This window comes from Mus caroli, unplaced genomic scaffold (genome assembly GCF_978045245.1).
Source record: "Mus caroli unplaced genomic scaffold, Mus_caroli_1 scaffold_6, whole genome shotgun sequence".
Lineage (NCBI taxonomy): Eukaryota > Metazoa > Chordata > Mammalia > Rodentia > Muridae > Mus > Mus caroli.
The window spans coordinates 31,299,019-31,320,830 of record NW_028227261.1 but is presented as its reverse complement, the minus strand read 5'-3'; the positions used below and the strand labels follow the sequence as shown (position 1 = coordinate 31,320,830).

Below are 21,812 nucleotides of genomic sequence, written 5' to 3'. Positions count from 1 at the left end.
AAGACCGAGTCCATGCTCTCCGGGCAGCAGCTGAATCCTTGTTCTGTACATCTTGTATTTTCTGTGATAGAGTGGTGATATGAGTTGATTGCATAGTTACCGAAAAGTAATGTATGTGACTGCATGATATCAGAGGTGGTAACTAAGCAGCAACTCGGCTAGAAACCATGGCACTGAGATGATCACATACATAATGGTAGATAATGCACTAACCTGACAATGCTAACTGCAGTTAGAACAGATTATGAAAGGACAATGATATGGTTGCAAACAGTTATCTTTAATAGTTTCTTATTTTGGAGCTTAATAACTCGAGATAGATGGATGCTTAGTGACAAAACAGGAAGGGCTTTCCTTTTCATGTTTTATTACAACGACTTTCTCTTTTTTGTTGTTACTGAATGGCACAGAATGAATGATAACTGGAACAAGCAGGATGTAGTCACCTACTCTAATTGGTTTGGGGGACTGAAAGATGTTCAGTGAACAAACTCGAATGCTTCATCAAACCACAAGCTGAAAATTATCTGCAACAAATAGGTAAAATCTTAAACAACAACATAATTATTTCTGTCTATTTAAGATGTAGCATTTAATATTAACAAAGTTTCTTATGCCTTACTAGACAATATCTGGTTTTCCTTCATGTCTATATACTACACTAAATACAGTGGAGTTACATCTTACGTGAGGATTAGATACTAAAGTCATAAATATGTAAAGAATTATATACAATCAAATTACTTTTTAAAAATTCCTGAAATTGTTGATAAAGCAGTTATGTGAGTTTTAACACAAAGCTGTAAATGCACTGTAAAATGTACAGAAGGAGCAAATATGAACAGAATAAATGGGACAATATTAAAGTAATTTTAATTTGAGGGGCCACAGAGAATACCTGTTTAATGTAATGAACATATGATGAAACACCACTGTAGTAACTATAGCTAAGTAAGACAGGCACTTTTAAAATGTACATTAAATAGCTAAGTACAATCTGGAATAACACATAAACTGGTGAACTCCAATTTCTAAAATTCCAAAAAAATAAGATTTTAAAAAACTGTAATTTTAGAAAAATAACATTAATTAGAATAGAATTCTAAGAGTGAATCAAATTCTAAAGTAGCAATATCTTTAAGCTAAGATTCTTACTGTAAAAAGATAGTATTAGAGAAACATTTTCCCATGAGACATGCTCCTCTCTCTAGCTAGTATGGAAGAGTATTCATAAAAACATAGCTGGATTACTTAGCATATTCTTCACTCAACTACTACCTAAGAAGCTACAGTAATGGATAGGATGTAACATTTTATAATTAATCTATATTCTATTGGTCATATTACATAATATGATTCTAATTATAAAAACTTTTCAATAGAAAATTGTCTTATCCATGCATTTTATAGTGAAGCTACTATAAATACTAATTAGTAACAAACTATAGAAATGATATCTGAAAGGACAGTCTTCTAAATGCTAATTAACTCACCTTTTATCTCCTTAGTGAATTTTACCCGATGAGAATCAGTCAGGGGTCTGGGTTGTTCATCAATGTTGTGAATGTCAAGCACTTCACACATGAACTGAATTACAGGTTGTGCTTTGTAAAAGGCAGTGGCAGAAACTAAGGAAAAAAATAGTATAAATTTAATATTTAAAATCAAAGAAACTTCATTCTAGGTTTCCATAATTAACTGTGTACAGTTAAAATGATCCCTTATGTGTAAGTGTGTGTGTGTGTGTAGCAATAATACATAATTAATTAATTAATATGTATACATATTACTACACACACACACACACTTACACACACACACACACTATATATATGTGTGTGTGTGTGTGTTTTCCAAAATGAAGTAAGTTGATTTCTGAGATACAAGAACAGAAAGCTCAGATACTATGGGTTTTATCATCTAACTCCTCATGGGTAACTATCTTCACAATGAAGTGTTTTATGAAACAAGAACTTGTGAAATCAAAGAATGCCCAAGTGGATTACTTCTTAAACGAGGCTTCTTGGGCTGGAGAGATGGCTCAGTGATTAAGAGCACTGATTGCTCTTCCAAACGTCCTGAGTTCAAATTCCAGCATCCACATATTGGCTCACTGCCATCTGTAATGGGATCTGATGCCCTCTTCTGGTGTGTCTGAAGATAGCTACAGTGTACTCATATAAATAAAATAATAATAAAAAAGCAACAACAAGGTTTCGTATGCAACTATGCTACAGTATCTTCTAGAGACAGCTTTCTTTATCTTATAAGGGTTTGAGAAAACAGTGATATGAATACAAGCCATAGGTCATGCTGGGAGGTATCTGCCCAGGGTCACAGGTGGTGGTTTACTAACCACCTCTTTACTAACCAGCATGATTATTTTTAAAATAGTTTTTAATTTAGATTTTGGAACTATAAAATAGTTAGAAGACCACACATATCTTTTTTTTATTCCTCTTCCTCCTCCTCCTCCTCCTCATTTTCCTACTCCTCCTTTGAAACAGTCACTCATTGTGTAGGCCTGGGTAGTCGGGAACTCAGTATGTAGCCCAGGTTAGCCTCAAACTTACAAAGATGCATCTCCTCCTACCTTAGTGCTGGAATACCATACTTAACCTTGTATTATTCTTTTTAAGATTAAAAAAATTATGAATGTATATGTGTCTATGGGAGAGCTTGTGCATGCGAGTGTACAGTGACCTCAGAGGACAGAAGAGAGTTTGAGTCCCCTAGAGCTGGAGTCACAGATGGTTATGAGCTGCCTAGTGTGGGTGCTGAAGATGGACTTCAGGCAGGAAGACTGCTCTAAAGTGTTGGACCAACCACACATTCCATTCTTTCACTAAAAAATTGTGGGAACATTTTTGTGCATAAACAAATGCCAGCAAAGTAGGAGGTGGTAACTCATGCCATTAATCCCAGCACTCATGAGGCAGAGGCAGGCAGATCTCTACGGTCACATGGCCAGCCAGGGCTACACAGTGAGCCCCATCTCAAACAAAACAAAACAAAAAACAAACAACAATGACCTCAAACCTAAAGTGAAAACATGTCAATACAGTATATACTGTACATAGATTTTTCATTTTGTTTGATTAGTTCAGCACACGCTGGCCTCAACTACTTTTTAGAGAGAAAATAGATAAAAGAAGTGCACTGTGAATAACCTGTGCTTTTGCCTTTCCTTTCATCCTACAGTAGATTTTCTTCACTAAATACTACAGTCACACCTACTGTCTCACAGGCCACAGTTGGAAGGACCATACAGACGTACTCAACAATTTCTTCTACTGTATTTTCTGTTACTCTTCTAATCACTCACTGTTACCATCTTCTAGATGACATCTAGTGACATGGGCATTTGAGATGAAAACTAAACCTAGTGATACAAGTTTTAAAATGGATGGATTGAAATCAATGAACACAGTTTAAATAAGGCAATTTTTAGGGATAAGAGATCACTGGGGCCCTTTGTGGACCTTTCAAACTTTTGTTGTTGTTTAAGACAGCATCTCATATAGCCCAAGCTAGTCTCACTCAGTCATGACCTTGGACTCCTCTATTCACCTTATTTCCACTTTCCAATATACCTTTTTAGCACCTCAAGGTACCTTCTCCAAAACTGACCACATAATCCATCACAAAACAGGCCTCAACAGATACAAGAAGACTGAAATAATTCCATGCTTCCTATCAGATCACCACGGACTAAGGCTGGTCTTCAATAACAGCAAAAACAACAGAAAACCCACATACCCATGGAAACTGAACAACTTTCTACTCAATGATAACTTGGTCAGGGAAGAAATAAAGAAATTAAAGACTTCCTGGAATTCAATGAAAATGATGATACAGCATACCCAAACTTACAGGATACAATGAAAGCAGTGCAAACAGGAAACGTCATAGCACTAAGTGCCCTGGTAAAGAAACTGGAGAGATCCTACACTAGCAACTAAACAGCACACCTGAGAGCTCTAGAACAAAAAAGAGCAAACATACCCAAGAGGAGTAGAAGGCAGGAAATAGTCACACTTAGGGCCAAAATCAACCAAATAGAAACAAAAAGAACTACACAAAGAATCAACAAAACCAAAATCTGGTTCTTTGAGAGAATCAACAAGATAGATAAGCCCCTAGCCAAACTAACTAAAGGGCCCAGAAACAGTATCCAAATCAGAAATGAAAAGGGACACATAACAGCAGAAACTGAGGAAATTCATCAGATCTTACTACAAAAGCTTAGACTCAACAAAACTGGAAAATCTAGAGGAAATGGATGATTTTCTAGACAGATACCGTGTAACAAAATTAAATCAAGAGCAGGTAAACTATCTAAACAGGCCCATATCCCCTAAGAAAATAGAAGTCATTAAAAATCTCCCAACCAAAAAAAGCCCAGGGCCAGATGGTTTTAGTGCAGAATTCTACCAGACCTACAGAAAAGCTAATACCAATATTCCTCAAATTATTCCATAAAATAGAAACAGAAGAAACACTACCTAGTTCATTCTACAAAGCCACAATTACTCTGATTCCTAAGCCACACAAGGAACCAACAAAAAAAGAGAACTTCAGACCAATTTCACTTACAAATATCGATGCAAAAATACTCAATAAAATTCTTGCAAACCGAATCCAAGAACACATCAAAACCATCATTCTCCATGATCAAGTCGGCTTCATCCCAGGGTTGGTTTAATACACAAAAATCCATTAACATAATCCACTATATAAACAAACACAAAGGAAAAAAAATCACACCATCATCTCCTTAGATGCTGAAAAGTGTTTGATAAAATACAACACCCCTTCATGTTACAAGTCTTGGAGAGATGAGGAATTCAAGGCCCATACCTAAACAAAATAAAAGCATTTTCAGCAAGCCAACAGCCAATATCAAATTAAGTGGAGACATACTTGAAGCAATCCCACTGAAATAGGGGACAAGACAAGGATGCCCACTCTCCCTGCATCTATTCAATATAGTACTTGAAGTTCTAGCTAGAACAAGCCAACAAAAGGAGATCAGGGCACACAAATTGGCAAAGAAGAATGTTCTAAATAAGAAATAAGAATTATGAACCATAAAACTAGTAAAAAGGCATTGTGAACAAAGCTTACCCAATTTAAGATTAGTAGAGACTGTGTGCAAAATGTACAAGTTAATATGTAGAATATGTGATGTTCCTAAATCCTAGGTAAAAAAGTGGCAAAGGATATGAGAAGATATCTCATATCCCAAAATCTAAAAGGGCAAACCACCATTTCATTAATAATCTTATTTATAATTAAGGAGATATATTTAAAAACCATTTTGAAGAATCAAAATGGGCACAGAAGTTCAAGATTGGTTTCACAGACTGACAACAAGCAAAAAGGAAAATGAAGGACTTAGATTACAGAATATAATCTGATAATTGTATCACAAAGGGAAAGATAATATGCAAAAATATGAAGACATGCATAGTTAATTTTAACTCAATTTCACTCTATTGGAATAGGTAGACATTCTTGAAGAATTTTACAAATATAAAATGATACAGAAATTAGAATTCTTGACGTAGCATGATTTGAGAGAACAGCAAGAATGGAATAAGGGTCAGCAGAAGAGCTCGGTGGGCAAAGGTGCTGTCTGAATGCCACCCCAGGACCCCAAGGTTGAAGAAGAGAACCAACTTCTCCAAGATGTCCTCTGACCACTGCGCATATGCCATCCTCACAAGGTAAGTAAAAGTATAATTAAAAAGGTGATGGGATCCACCTAAACATCAATGGAATGAAATAAATTACATTGTAAATACATATATAGTACAGAGTAAAATAATTGAGAAGGCACCAGAATCCAGTTAAACTGAATAATGAGGAAGTTAAGGAAGTTTGGGTAAAATGAGAGATTACTAATTACTTAAGATTGTGTCTAGATAGACAATTGGAGAGAAAATTATCAAACTAGGCAATGGCGTTATGAATGAGTCGCTGTCCAATTTGAATGTAATGCATTACTGAGTTTATTAAGCTTAATTCATTAAACTTTTATAATATATCTTAAAATACATGCATCTTCTACAAGATTTACTCATCTATACTGGTTAGAATAGTTTTGTTTGTTTTTGGCTCAGAACTGGACGTACAGCTTTTACATGTTAGGTAAATGCTCTACCACTGAGCTACATTCTCAACCCAATTCCTCATTTTTTGTTTATGTTGGAGACATATCCTTTACTTGTGTCACAAATTGTATGTTTAATTAACTAATTCATTAGGTAATAACTGATTGTTCTAGAGGTTAACCCAGGGCCTTAGGTGTTCTAACAAGTATGCAACAGGAAACAATTTTTAAAAAGCTCAAAGGTCTGGAAGAATGGCTCAGCAGTTAAGAGCACTGACTGCTCTTCTAGAGGTCCTGAGTTCAATTCCCAGCAACCACATGGTGGCTCACAGCCATCTGCAATGGGATCTGATGCCCTCTTCTGGTGTGTCTGAAGACATTGATAGTATACTCATATATGTATAAAATAAATAAATATTTAAAAAAAAGCTCAATTCCATATAAATCATTCTGTGAAATGAAGGAGCAGTGGATCTGGGGAAGAGGGAAGGAAGGTGGGGAACACGGGAGTATTGAGGGGAGGCTGCAGTTGGGATGTACTGTATGAGAGAAGAATAAATAAAAAGAACAAAAAATCATTCTGACCCTGAGAAACAACATAAAGAGAATAAAAAAAAGTTGGAAACCAAATAGACTCACTGGAGCTTACTTTTAGCCCAGTCCTCACTAGCTGTGACTTTTCTCAGTGCTATTAATATATTTATTTATTATGGTTCTTAGAACTGAACCTATGGCCTCATGCATGCTAAGTGTTATACCACTAACTTTCATTTCCAGTCCTCTGAGCTTCTAATTATCTATCTGTTAACCCCCCCCCCAAAAAAAAAACAAACAAAAAATTTCTGGAGTAGGAAAGATGACAATAGTTTTAAGAGTGTTTACAGCTATTCCAGAGGCTGAGTTTGGTACCCAGAACTCACATCCAGGCATAACTCCAGCACTAAAGGATCTGACGCCGGTTTCTGGTCTCTGTGGACACTTAACAACAAATTATGGTGTATGTACATACTGTGTGTATACACAGACACAAACACATACTAAGAATAAAGATAAGCTACCTCTCAGAGCACTGGAAATTACAATGCAAGGTACCCACTTGTGCTTCAAACATGGGAGCAACTCAGAGCACCTATTTTCACTTCCGAGTAATTTTCTACTGCCATTTTCTCATTGATCTATTGCAAGATCAATGAGTTATACTATCAATGTACAATAATTCTTTGAAAAGACTATATGAAGTCTTGTGAAAATGAAGTTAGGATTTTCACTGTGTCCAAACTGAAACTGTATGAGGACACAGGAAGGTTGGGGGTATTGCTTGATGGTTAGAGGACTTGCCTAGTATCAAATCCCTGGATTTGATTCCCTAGTACTGCAAAATAAAATATAAGTATATAAATGAAATAAACTGATACAACAGAAAATTACAGATGCAAAAAAAGAGATTTAAGTATTTGCAACATTTAAAATAATTAGGACATGTACCAAGAAAGACTAGATCAAAATTAATACTCAAAAAATATGGCAATATATGATGGATCTTGGCAAAGAAACTTTTCACAACTATAACTGAATGCTGGGCAGTTATTGGTGGGAGGTGTCTGGAAATGCTACGACTATTACTTACCCCAACAGTGTCACTTAAAAACTAACTCTTGGCGGCTGGAGAATGGCTCAGTAATTACAAGCACTGGCTGCTTTTCCAGAGAACCGTGTTTGGTTCCCAGCACCCATACAGCAGTTTACAACCATCTGAAGCTACAGTTCTGGGATCCAACACCTCCCGGTCTCCAGAAGCACCAGGTATGCATGTGGTACACACATATAAATTCAGAAAAACACTCAGACACATAAAAACCTAAAACAATCATCTTGCCAGTACCCAAGAAGGTGCTTTCTCTAAATCTCTCCCAAGCCTAACAGTGCTCTAAGAAAACTAAAATTCTTACTGCTGTACTGGCACCTTCTTTATGGATATACAATATATATGTACACCACTAATTCTAAGTTAGAGTTCCCAGTTCTTGAAATTATGTAACTGAAAACATAAACTATATGATTTTTACCAGATTTTATCATATCAATTAAATATAATTAATTTCTTCATTTTTACTAATACATGATTTTTTTTTGAGAAGTACACAACTATTCTAATTGTCTTGGTACTTTTCCTTGGATACTAAAAATGCTATCAATGGTCTCTTTCTCCTCTCCCTTTCTCCACGCCCCCCTCACACACACACACACACACACACACACACACACACACACCCCTGTATTTGAACACCTCTATCTGTGAAACTGCTGGATCACGAGGGATGTACATTCCTTTCTTATAATAGTCCTTTCACAGTTGTTTCAGTTTCTGACCTTTCACAAGCAATGCATGAGTCTCTGTGGTGGGGCAGTGAGAAGGTTTAGCAGGCAATGACTTGCTGCCAACCCTGACCTCACAAGTTCCATCCCAGGAGCCTACATGGTAGAAGAACTGACTTCATCAAGTTGTCTTCTGACTTCCACACATGCACCCTGGCACACGTTCTCACTGCACAATAAATAAATGTAATTTATGATGCCCCAGGGAAGGGGGCTATGGGGAGGTGAGGGTGGGATGGGGTGGGTAGGGGAGCACCCTCTCAGAGGCAAAGGGGATAGGGGATGGGGTGAAGAACTCTTGGAGGGGGGACTGAAAAGGAGAGTAATATTTGGAATGTAAATAAATAAAACAATTTTAAAAAATTAAAAACCAAAGTCATGTTGGGCACTATTCACAACTATTAAATATTGTTAGACAAGATTAGTCACTCTGATAGGTACATGGCAGTGATTTAAAAAAGGGGACTAGTGAGATGGAGAGAGAGAGAGAGAGAGAGAGAGAGAGAGAGAGAGAGAGAGAGAGAGAGAGAGAGAGAGAGAGAAGCAGTCCGAGAAACAGGCCAAGTCCTAGGGGCCCCGGTTGGGGTCTACATTGCTGCCCTTGTGTTCTTATAAAAGTTTGGCAGCTCATTCTCTGAAAAAGGTAAACAAAATAAAAGCTCCCCGGAAGGAGGATGCCAGACATAGTTGAAGGCACAAGATTGCACCACCAACAGGGATCAAAGTGAGTGTAAACACTAAATGCTGATACAGAAATGCCTCTGGCTAAAATCTCTAACTTGGCTTTCAGAATACAGGTGACCAGATTTAGCCTTTAGGCAGGTGTATGAAAAGGCTAATCTTTAGCTAACTTTACTTGCTCCGAACAAAGAGACCTAAGGATTACAATAGCCCAACTTCAACCACTGAATGACTTCACCCTTTCATGAAGGTCCAGGTTGACTAGACACCTTTGTACATACAGTACTTGCATTTGGTGTGTTTAGACACTCCCACTGAGGTCCTAGACATAACAGAATAATAATAGAATGCTATCTTAAGATATCCAGGAAGCAGAAAAGAGCTGTTAATAAAATAGATATTAAAAAGCGAACAAAAGTGGCGCATGCCTTTAATCCCAGCACTCGGGAGGCAGAGGCAAGCGGATTTCTGAGTTCGAGGCCAGCCTGGTCTACAGGGTGAGTTCCAGGACAGCCAGGGCTACACAAAGAAACCGAGTCTTGAAAAATCAAAAAAAAAAAAAGCAAACAAAAGGTAGAAAACTGAGGAAAACTTCTAGAAAGTAGCTCAAAACTGAGATTAAAAAGACAAACAAGTGCTAGAAAGATGGCTAGAACACTGATGTTAGCGTTTTGTTGTTGATGTTGTCTATTGATGCTTGACAAAGAAATGTCCAAGACAAAAATTAAAAGCGTGATCTCAAAATGACCACTGTAAGCCAAACAGGAAAGGCGCATTCAACCAGAGTCAACCAGAAACTAGTAAGAAACCAATCTGAAAGCTGTGCTGATTATGATACACTGAGCCAGTCTTCTAATGCAAGGACAGACTGCCTGGGAAAGCCTGACTTCCATCACAGTAAACAGAGTCAGGACTGAATGTGGAAGCTGTGAAAAAATTGGGAAGAGTAAAAGGCTTCTGACTGAATGACTGAAGACTGAGCTGTTTCCCGAAGCGCTTGCCTGTGCTGCAGCCTTGGTTCTAAACACAGTGTGCCTTGCAGCTTCATTACAGTAGAATGTCTGAGTTTTAAAGCTGGTGGTTGAGTGGCACGTGGTATCCTATGCCTTTAATTCCAGCACTAGAGAGGCAAAGGCGGGCAGATCTTTATGAGTTCATCATAGCCAGCCCCCTCCACTTAGTGAGTTCCAGGACAGCAAAAGGCTAATGGAGAGACCCTGTCTCAAAAACCAAACAAAGAATGCTATTTAAATTGCTGGCTTGAGTTTAATAATAAAAAAAATCGTTAAAAAATTTGGTTTGGGATTTGGATGGAATTTCCAAAATAACTCCTAAAAATACTTCAATTATGTCATATTATATATTTATACCAAACATTCTCAGCATTGGTGATTATAAAATCAAAATAATGATCAAATCTGATGCTCTGTTCCATGTCCTACAACATCAAATACTCAGGCAAGACTTAGTCCTCCCCTAACCCCACAACTAGCCCAGGCTGCTCTGGAACTTAGCTGAGGATGGCCTTGAACTTCTGCTCTTCCTTCCACGTCCTAGGATTACAGGCATGCAGCACCATGCCTAGATAAGACAGAATCTTTATGTAAAATTAAGTGCATATATTATTATGCAATTTTTTATCTTTAACAAAAGGGGATTAATAGTATAATTATTTTAAATTATTTTATTTATAAGTATTTCATTTATCACGAGGCTTCCCTAAGGGAGAAGGAAAGAAGAAATTCCATCTACAGACAACATGACTGTCCAAGAATTCGGTTCTTGTCACCTTTTCTAAAGGTTTCAGATTAGCTTTACTACAATTATACAGACAAATCTCTGTATCTCCTACCAGTTCTGCTTCTGTGGTTGAACTCTTGATATAGCTGATACACCAGGCTTATAGTTTATTTGCAAGTATAACTTCTTTAAAAACTTCGTAGTTTCTGGTCTATTTATTTCTAATCAGTTCCATGTGCTGGTAAGTATACCCAAAGTTTTTGCTTTTCTGGACACAGTTCTTAAGCCTGCTTTTTTTTTTTCCCCAGCAAAATCCTTGGAATCTGCTCCTTCCTCTCCATCCCACATTAGACCATCACCGTCTCTTACCTGAACTAGTGATTGAAAAGCCCTTACTGGCTTCTCAGATTAGCCTTTTTCCTCTATCTATTCTCCAAACTGCTGCCAGAGGTCTCTTTCTGGAAAACAAACATGATTATGTCACTAGCTTTCTTAAGAACTGGTGAAGTCTCCCTATGACAGGTTTAAATTTCCTTTTTAGTTCATTAACTCCTGCTTTTATTTCTTAGTTCCTTCTAGTCTCTTTGTGTTAATTTTCTAACATTTTTAGATAGATGCTCAGGTTACTGATGCATTTCTTCTGTTCTAGCAGGTCATTAAAGTTTTAATTTTTTTCTAAGCATTGCTTAAATCAATCATACACATTTTGATATATATTATTAGCTATCATTCTGTTCAAAATTCAAATTTCCTTTGTGATTTCTTTAACCAATGGGTTATTTAGAAATCCTTTATTAATTCTGAAAGCTAAAGTTTAAGTTTTGGTAGAAACATAACAGCAATTTAGCCCCAATTTCTTCATTTTTTTCCCAAGATACTGTAAAGATCAATAACAACAACAACAAAATGTTTAGAAAAGTAATAAGATTAAGTGATTAAAAATCCCAGAAAATGCCACATTGTAAGTATATATGGCCCAGAGTACTCAGGACTAGCAAAATCTATACAAGAAGTCATATCTGAACACTGTAGAATGACAAGAAGTATACGGATCTATGGGGAAATGATACATTTCACTTCCACAAAGGAAGTGTCCTAGCTTCAAAGTTGTGTGTGGAATGAAATGGACTGGGGACTCTCAGGTAGAAAAAGGGAAAGGATGTATAAAAACGTGTTATTAGGGTGCATGGAAAGTAGTTTAAAATCGACAGTCTCAGAAAAATTACCTTTCTAAAAATGAACCAGTTATGATTGTTTTATAATTTCTTATTTTGAAATAATGTCAACTGTATAGGGAAGTTATAGACTAATGGCAATGCAGAGGAACTCAGAGTGCAGCACTTACATCACTGAAAGTCCTGGAAAGCAGGGAGACAGGAGTGAAGCCATCCACCCTTTTGGATGGAGTCTTCAAGCAGAGAGAGCTGGAAATGTATGTTGCTACAAGGGTACAGCTAATGTTCCTCCTACCATCATCTACCAGTGGTTTCAAAGGATACATCTCAGTCAAATATAGGTTACAAAAAGAAAGTAAGCATCCACACAGAGGTAGTATATAAAAACTGTAAAGCTAGACATAGAGGCACATCTTAAAACCCCAGCACTTGACACTTGAAAGGCTGAGGCAGGAGGATGGTGAGTTTGCAAACAACCTGAGCCATACTATACAGTGAGACTTTACCTTCAAACAAAAAATACTAAAAAGTGGTGCATTATACCTGACAAATGAACGGAGCATATGGCAAAGTCGGTGAAGATTACTTTAAAACATCAAAGTCCTTAGGGGCGAAACTATATTAAATTTCTTTTTTTTTCCCCTTTCTTCTTGTTGATGAATTTTTGTTGTTTTTCCTAGAGACAGGATCTCACCATGTAGCCTTGGCTGGCCTGGAACTTACTATGCAGATCTGCCTGTCCTGCCTCCATAGTGCTAAGACTAAGGGCATGCACTACCATGACCCACTAAAAAGATCTTAATGAGATCATGGAAAGAGCTAAAAGCAAATACTTTAGCACTCAAGGAAGAGGGCTGGTGAGATGGCACAGCAGGTAAAGGCGCTTAGCACCAAGCCCGATGACCTGAGTTCTATCTCCAGGACCCCCCCATGGTAGAAGGAAAATGAGCTCCTACATGGTTTCCTCTGACCATCACATGTGCCAGGGCATGGACTTACACAGACACATCCATCTACACACAAGTAAATGTTTAAAACAATAACAAAACCTGAAGGCAGATCTAACATGTCAATATAATACCACATACCACAAAAGGTACAGTAAGAAATACAATGGGTACACATTAAAATTTTTTTCATTACGTGTTTTGAGACAAGGGCTCACTAGGTAGTACAGAATGGTTAGAACTCACTCTGTAACTCAGTCTGTTCTAGAATTTTCAGTAATCCCTCTGCCCAGTCTACTGAATGCTAGGATTAAAGGTGTGCAGTTATGGAAATTTTGTATCTGGCAGAGCAGTCCCTTAAGAATAAAGCTATCTATAATATGCAAGAACTCAAATCCCACTCAGATAAATCCTTGTGGAAGAAACAACTGGAGGATGAACTGAAATCAACAAGTGACAGGCCACACTCCAGTGGAGGGCTGGTCAGAAGCACCATGCAGTCAATGGCCGACAAAGGTGCGAACAAATGTAACCACAGCTGACAAACAGAACACACTCCTGTGTGCTCTAAGGGTGAAAGACTATTACATATAAGTAAATAAGAGAAAATATAAACAGCAGAATAAACTTAACAACTCTACTGCATATTTAGTAATAGGTATGATTCAAAGTTAAAAACCTTAAGCAAAATTGGGGCTGGTAAATGGCTTAGCAATTGTATTCAGCAGACCACAATGTTAATCCTAGATCAGAGACAGAGGAAGGATTTCTCTGATTTTTGTGAGTTCAATGCTAACTTGGTCCACATAGCAAGTTCCAAGCCAGCCAGGGGTAAAAATCCATTCCCTACCTCAAAAGCAAGCAAGCAAACAAACAAACAACAACAACAAAAAACAGAAGAAAGAGGGAGGAGGAAATGGCCTTTCTCATACTGCAACCACCACTTTAAGATCACATGAAACAGAGTGGGACACTTTGACCTATAATTATAGGACCTGAAGAATGGACATATGAGTTACATAAAAACCTGTCTCAAAAAATAAACAAAAGCCCCAAACAAACAAACCACAGAATACACACCCTTTAAAAATTGAAAAGGCAATGGGGGAGGGGTGAAGATGACACAATTTGATAAATCAAAAACGTCTATGTGGCTCAGTTCATCTACTAAAGAGAAAAAAAAAAACAACCAACAAAACATCAATGAAACAAGCACTACTGACCTATGGAGTAGAACCATTCTATACTATATCACGATGTATCTGTGGGGCTGGAGAGATAGCTCAATAGTTAGGAAAACTAACTGCTCTTGCAGAGGAGCCTGATTCAATTTCCAGCATCCAAGTGGTGACTAACAAAATCTAGTACCACGGAATCTGACGCCCTCTCCTGGCCTCTGTGTACCAGCCATGACATCATGGAGGTAAAACACTCACACTCACTAAAAAAAAAAAAAAAAAAAAAAAAAAATCTTTCTGTAACTGCTTGCTTGGATTATAATCCTTTAATAAAAGAATATCAAACTTGTCCAAGAGATATAAAAAAGAAAGCCCCATTAATCAATAGCATTTAGAAAGCAGAAGTTACTGGATATAAACAAGATAAACAGCAGATTCATGATGGTGCTCACATTTAATCCTAGTGCTCGGAAGGCAGAGTCAGGCATATCTCTGTGAGTTTAAGGCCAGTCTGCTCTAAGGATTGAGTTCTGGGACAGACACAGAGTAACCCATCTTGAAAAATCAAAACACACCAACCAACTAAACTTTAGTTTAGTTTTGTTAACCAACCAACTAAACAAACAAACAAACAAACAAACAAACAAACAACAAATCAAACTGAAACTGAGGATTGAGTCTTAAAACTTCAGAACAACAACAAAAAAGACTTCCCACATTCTCTGATTAACAACTTATTGAAACTAGATATTTATAGCAAAACGAGAAAACAGAATTTAACTTAAAAGTTAAGAAGACTCCTGGAGGGATATATATAAATATTAATAAAAAAATAAAGTCTCTTTAACAATATGGATTAGAGGGGAAGTTATGGGGATCTATGGGGGAGACCCTAGCTGAGATTCCTACCAGTAGGGGATACAGAAACTGAAGTGGCCACCTCTGTTAGCCAGGCAGGACTTCCAGTGGAGGGAGGGGGGCATCAGTCCACCCACAAAACCGTCAACCCAAAATTTGTCCTGCCAACAAGATGTATAGGGATAAAGATGGAGTAGGGACTGAGGGAACAGCCAACCAATGACTGCCCCAACTTGAGACCCATCCCATGTGAGAGAGCAAACCCCTGACACTATTAATGATACTTCTGTTATGCTTGTAAACAGGAGCCTAGCATAACTGTCTCCTTAGAGACTTCATCCAGGAGAGATTCATTAAATAAAACATGGGTAAAATAAAGATTTTATAGTAAATAAATGTGACTTGTGAAAGTAATCAGAGATAGCCTGGATACTGATTTTTTAAATTAATTTACTAAATTAAAAAAATTATTTATTTTTATTTGATGTGCATTGGTGTTCTGTCTGCATGTGTGTCTGTGTGAGGGTGTCAGATCTCCCGGAACTAGACAGTTCTACATTGCCATGTGGGTGCTAGGCATTGAGCCTGAGTCCTCTGGAAGAGGAAGCAGTGCTCTCAGCTGTTAAGCCACCTCTCCAGCTCACAGATATTGATTTTTATATAGTAAATAGAGGAAGTTTTAGAACCGCCCACCAAACAAAAGGAAACAAAACGAACCAGGTCACAAAGATTTTCAGGTGACATCTAGTAAGAGCTGATGATTTTAATACTATTTCAAAATTGTTACAAACTTTAGAAAATGGAAGACATTTAGAAAACTTTACAGGAAATAAAATGTTAATATCAAAAATTGAAAAAGGCTTTTATAGAAAGAAGCCATGTGAATCTTACTTAAACATTTGAATTTAAAAAGAAAAGCATGTTTGTAAAAAAGAACTGTTGTCATCAGTTGCTCTATAAACACTAAAAAGGCATACAGCAAAATTTAACATATATTCTGTGTGTGTGAGACGGTGTGTGCACGCATGTGGCTACAGAGGCTCTGGAGTTCCTGAAGATGAAGGTCCAGTGGTCATGAGGGGCTGACAAGACTGCTGGAAACGGAATAACAGTCTGCTGAAGAACAAAGACATGTTCTTATAAAGGGGCCATCTTTACATACATTTTTGATGAAAGTATTTATGAAAATAAGACAGCAATCCTCATTAACAGTAATAGAACAATGGCCCTAACAATAATAAAAAAACATGCATGTGTGCATAGTATTTATTAGAGAAACACTGGAAACGTTTTTCCTAAAATGAAGACTAATAAGAAGATAATCATTGCTCTTTGCTACGATTGTATCTAAATTAGTCACTATGATATGACAAGAAAAAATACAGGTAAACCTGTTACTATGTGTAGACCACACGACTGTAACATAAAACGTCAAGAAAATCACTTGAAACAATTATTCAAAGTATGGAATTCAATTAATAAGGCAGAAAGATTAAAAAGTTACACACAGAAGTTAAAAGTCTTAAGATCCAATGTAAGAACCAGTTATATCAAATATTAAACAAACCCCATGAAATGTTAAACCCATTTAATACCAACAAAATGCAGGAAATGCCCAGGAATACCAAGAGAGAGTAAACTATACGTGAGGAAAGCTTTTCTGAAGCAACAAAATACAAGTATATAGTATGCTTTTAGACTGAAGGTTAGATTCAACACCTTTTAGAAACCAATTTGTTCTAGTTTAATTGTTAAAATAATGAGATCTCTTTTTTCCTTTCTTTTTTTTATTGGGTAGTTTCTTTATTTACATTTCAAATGTTATCCCCTTTCCCGGTTTCCTCATTAAACTAGCCAGAATGAGGGGGAAAAAAAAAAAGAGAGAGATCTTTGTAAAAATAACCTGTGTTCTTGCATACTGGATAGAGACACAGTATTTTTAAAACTATCATAAAACAAAGAATAGTCTTGAAAGCATGAGAGTAATCACATAAGTCATAATGTTTGTCAACAAGCAAACTTCCATGTATAAAAACACAAATCAACAAAACAAAATAACCACCCCCTATTGCAAAGATCAAAAGACAAGTAACGGTTTAATTATAGGCCTTGGTCAATAAAGCTTCTTGCTGCATTTGGCAGCAGCTAATGCAAGACTCGTAACTGGTCCAAGTGCTGAGACTAAGTGACAGAGTGGTCAGCACTGAAAGGGACCTCCATATAAACTCGGAATATCGCACAAGAGAGGTAGTGGGAACGGCATGAGCTGGAGGAAGGGAGAATAGTGTGAAATGCAGACTTCTGGATACTGCATGGCCATCCACTTACAGCAACCGTGATTATTTATTCAAGATCAAGTCAGTCTCAAAACTTAGGAAGGCCTAAGCCTAGTTGAGGAATTCTGGCAGCTGAAGACTGCTGGAGGAGGATGAGTAGTTTTCACTGGGGGCACAAGCAGCTCCAGTGGAGTCCCTTACCCTTGCACAGAGTGGCAGCACTAACTGAAAACAGCAAGTTATTAAAAAAGAGAAACAAGAAGATGGGCAGGGGATGAAGTGTCAGGGAAACTGGAGGTAGGAAGTAAGGAGCATATATATCTATATATATATTCATTCAAAATATATTTTATACACTCATGAAATTCTCAATAAATTTTAAAAAGAAAGGAAAAAAGAACAAAATACGCAAACCAACAGATTATTAGGGTGTATGGCTAACCAAATCAAGGCCTTGGGCTCTATTCTTTTTTTTTTTTTTTTTTTTTTTTTGGTTTTTCGAGACAGGGTTTCTCTGTATAGCTCTGGCTGTCCTGGAACTTACTTTGTAGACCAGGCTGTCCTCGAACTCAGAAATCCGCTTGGGCTCTATTCTTAGTACATAAAAATAACAATATGTAAAAGTGAAAAAGAATGAATCACAGGTGGCCTGTAGTAGTGAAGAACTATTTGTTTTGTTCTTAGGCAGGTACAGTAAGTAATCCATGCCTATACTCCTACAGCTGGGGACTGAGATTGGAGGACAAAGGCAGCTTGGACCACATAGGGAGGTTTAAGCTCGGGTGAGCCACACATAAGAACCTGTTTGCAAAAATTAAGACAAATAAATCATCAACAACAAAAATCACTTAAAATAGCAAATTTAATTGGCAAAAACCTAAGAGTTTGATAGCACATATATGTTGTGGATAGCCCTGGGGCTAATTATACTTGATATTAATTCCGTTCTCCTGTGAGTGGCTACGAACAGGGACTGAGCCAGCACTCAGGTGATTTCCTGTAAACCTGCAGCTAGGGGTTTTTTTGTACAATAAAGGAGAGCTGATGATTGGGCAGATAAAAGGGAAGGTGGAGCGAAAGGGGAGAGAGAAGGAGGAGAAAATGGAAGAGAGAGAGGACACAGAGGAGGAGGAGGGAGGAGGAGAAAACTGGAGCAGAAGCACATGGCCTGGAGAAACCGCAAGTCCTAAGGGGTCTCATAGATGTGGAAGATGGTAGTGTAGCTGTGGATCTGCCCAGTCTAGGCACACAGCGTGTAATCATATGAACTGTGTCGTGTTTTCATTGCCGGGGCATATTTGGGAGGAGATTTACTGCAACACATATATAAGGGAACAAGTCTTCTGACTGGTGGATGAGAAATAACTATAGCCTTTATAGAGAGGAATCTGGAAATATTAATTTTGTTTTGTTTTTTTTTTTCAAGACAGGGTTTCTCTGTATAGCCCTGGCTGTCCTGTCTCTGTAGACCAGGCTGGCCTCGAACTCAGAGATCCACTTGCCACTGCCTCCTGAGTGCTAATATTATAGGTGTGTGCCATCACTGCCCTGCTTCAAAATTCTAAGTACATTTACCGTTGACTTATCAGTCTCATCTCTGGTAATTTATCCTATTCATATGTTAAATATATGTAAAATAGTATTTGGAGATAGCACATAATTAAAAATATCTCTAATACACATGTAAAAGGAACTGGCTAAACAGTGTCTCTTATTATTTCTACAGTGGCAAAACTGCTAGAAAAAAATGAGGAAACTCTGTGTTGATTTAAAAAGATTCAGGGACCCATGGAGGAGGGATGGCTAATTCCATATACGAAGCAAGAAACATGATGAACCTCGAACATATTGCTGTGCTAGGGAGCAAGAGAAGTATTAGTGACTTATTAAATGGAGACCGTGCCTTGGAATTCCACTGAATACAAAAAGATTAGAATGAGAAAAGTCACCAGTTGGCAATCTCTAGTGAAATAAATGGTCCGGGAGCAATGATCAATGACACTTGCGTAACTGCCAAGTTAAAGGAGAGACCTCTGTACTCACTGCCTGTTTGTTCTATGGATTCATCTTTGCACCACCATTTAGACCCCCTACTAGTACCGTCTCCAAATAGGACATAATACAAACACTCATATCTTCTACCCAAAGTGAATTAAACTTCTAGGGATAACTTCTTTTTCAGGAAATACAGAGGATTGAGAAACCCAGTCTTAAGAAAAGAAAGACAAAATCAGATTTGGGTATATTCTACAATACAGTTTCTGAAGGCAGCCAACAGAATTTTAGAGAGGAAAGACAAGGGCAGGGGAAGGAGAGTGAGGTGCAAATCTTGTTCATTCTGATTCAGACCAATTACACAGAAAAAGACATATTTGGGACCATGGAGAAATTTGATTTTGCTGGCCTGCAGGGCTTCTGAAATATGAAGCCTCAGGGGATGGGAATCAGGGGTGGGGGAACCCTCTAGAAAGTACCTGAGACCTGGGAGGTGAGAGACTCTCAGGACTCAAAGGGAGGGACCTTAGATGAAATGCCCTACAATGGGGAGAGGGGACTCAGAGTCCACCTCCAGTAGAAAGACAGGCTATCAAGTGAAGGGATAGGGTTGCCATCCCATAGTTAAAAACTCTGACCCAGAATTGTTTCTTACAGACAGGTGTGCTTACAGACAGGAGCCTAGCATGGCTGTCCTCCGAGAGGCCCAACCAACAGCTGGCAGAGACAGACTGACAGAGACAGACATAGGTATTTATACCCAACCACTGGTCTGAAGTGGGGACCCCTGTGGCTCAATTAGGAAAAGGCTAGAAGAAGCTGAGGAAGAGGGCGACCCCACAGGAAGACCAGCAGTCTCAACTAACCTGGACCCCTGAGATCTCTCAGACACTGAGCCACCAACCAGGCAGCATACACAAGCAGGTCCAAGCCAGTCCCACCCTCTCACTACCTCCACCTCCCCACCCACCCCCCGCCTCGCCCCCCCTTTATATAGCAGAGGACTGCTTGGTCTGATCCCAGTTGGAGAAGATGAGCCTAACCCTGGAGAGACTTGAGGCCCCAGGGAGTGGGGAGGTCAGGTCTGTCAGGGTGGGGAACATGACATCCTCTTGGAGACCAGGGACAGGGGTGGGGAATTGGAAGAGGAATTGTGGGAGGGCGGACCGGGAGGGGGTAATGATTAGAAGGTAAAAAAAAAAGTAATAAAAATTAAAAAAAAAAGAAAACATTACAATTTTCAGTGGTATATTAGAATGTGACTTAAATATTTGCAGAGAGGAAAAAAGCAAAGTAGAAAATTTCTGACAAAATGAATAATGGCTACATACATATGGCAGTTTGCCATATTATTCTTTCTACTTATATGTAAGCTTGAAAATATCTGTAGGAAAGCACCTAACAATAAGAATGTAATTAGTAACAACAGGAATGCCTGGTTACGCTCACTAAGACCAACACTCTTCTTTTAAAGATAGGAATTTTATAATGAAAGGCCGACTTAAGAGTAAAGAGAACAAAAGTCAATTATCTGTAAGATAAAATGCTCAAATGATCACATCAGGGCTCTCTACACATCTTCATGTGCTGCTTTAGGTTTAATAGCATTCTCACACAGCTTCTGTATGAAGGGTTTACAAATGAAATATAACAAAAATATTAAGGTTTTATTAGGTTATCATTCATAGTATTACTTTAAGACACCAGTACATATAACTGTATAAATAAAACCGTATATACATGCCATACAGAAATCAACTACCCAATTCAGAATATGGTTTTAGTTCCCTTACCATCAATATTTAGCATCATTTTCCACATGGCAGGCCGAACAGACTGATGGAATCCAAACCATACTTCCCTGCCCCCTCCCAGAGGGTGGTCATATCCTTCTGGAGCTGAGAAAAAGGAACGCCCCACAGGCGTATATCTACAAAATTAAAATGGCATGTTCATTCCTTTCCTTCTAAGACTAACAAATAAATCTGCAGGACAGGGGACACTAAAGAAAGACAGTTTATTATACTGATACTTTTACACACACAAAAGCATAAAGTAAAGAAATTCATCAGCAGCCTTCTCTGAAATTGTCTATTTTTAGAATCAGTTTACAAAGCAATTTATTTTATTTATTTATTTATTTTAAAGGCAAAGACTCATTGTGTAGCTCTTGGAAGCCTAGAACTCACAATGTAAACCAGGCTGACCTCTAACTCATAGAGATCTGCCTGCTTCTGCTTACCAAGTGCTGGAATTAAAGGTGTATGCTATCTCACTTGTCCCTTAAAATAATTTGCTAAAAATAAGAACATTGCAACTTTAAAATAAATGTTAAAGAGTAAGTTATTTCTACAAATATGTTCAAAGACATATATTTGACATATTTAAATCCAAAAATATGAAATGCTAGTGTGATTTTAAAAATAGTATCTCTTTCTCCTTTTCTCCCATGCAGGAGTCCGAATGCAGGA

General features: G+C 37.8%; 1 protein-coding gene across 5 annotated transcripts in view; it reads right to left on the bottom strand.

Annotated features, from left to right (window-relative positions):
* The window catches only part of LOC110293760 (protein argonaute-3), an 80,419-nt gene that overhangs the window by 32,974 nt on the left and 25,633 nt on the right, over positions 1-21,812 (bottom strand). For all 5 annotated transcript variants that reach the window (XR_015047315.1, XM_029475685.2, XM_029475684.2 and 2 more), the window contains exons 5-6: positions 21,135-21,271; positions 1,494-1,628 (exon numbers count right to left, since the gene is read on the bottom strand). Coding sequence is in view for 4 of the 5 variants with exons in the window: in XM_029475685.2 (XP_029331545.1) it covers positions 1,494-1,628; positions 21,135-21,271 (272 nt within the window). In the remaining variant the exon portion in view is untranslated. The remainder of the gene's footprint in view (positions 1-1,493; positions 1,629-21,134; positions 21,272-21,812) is intronic.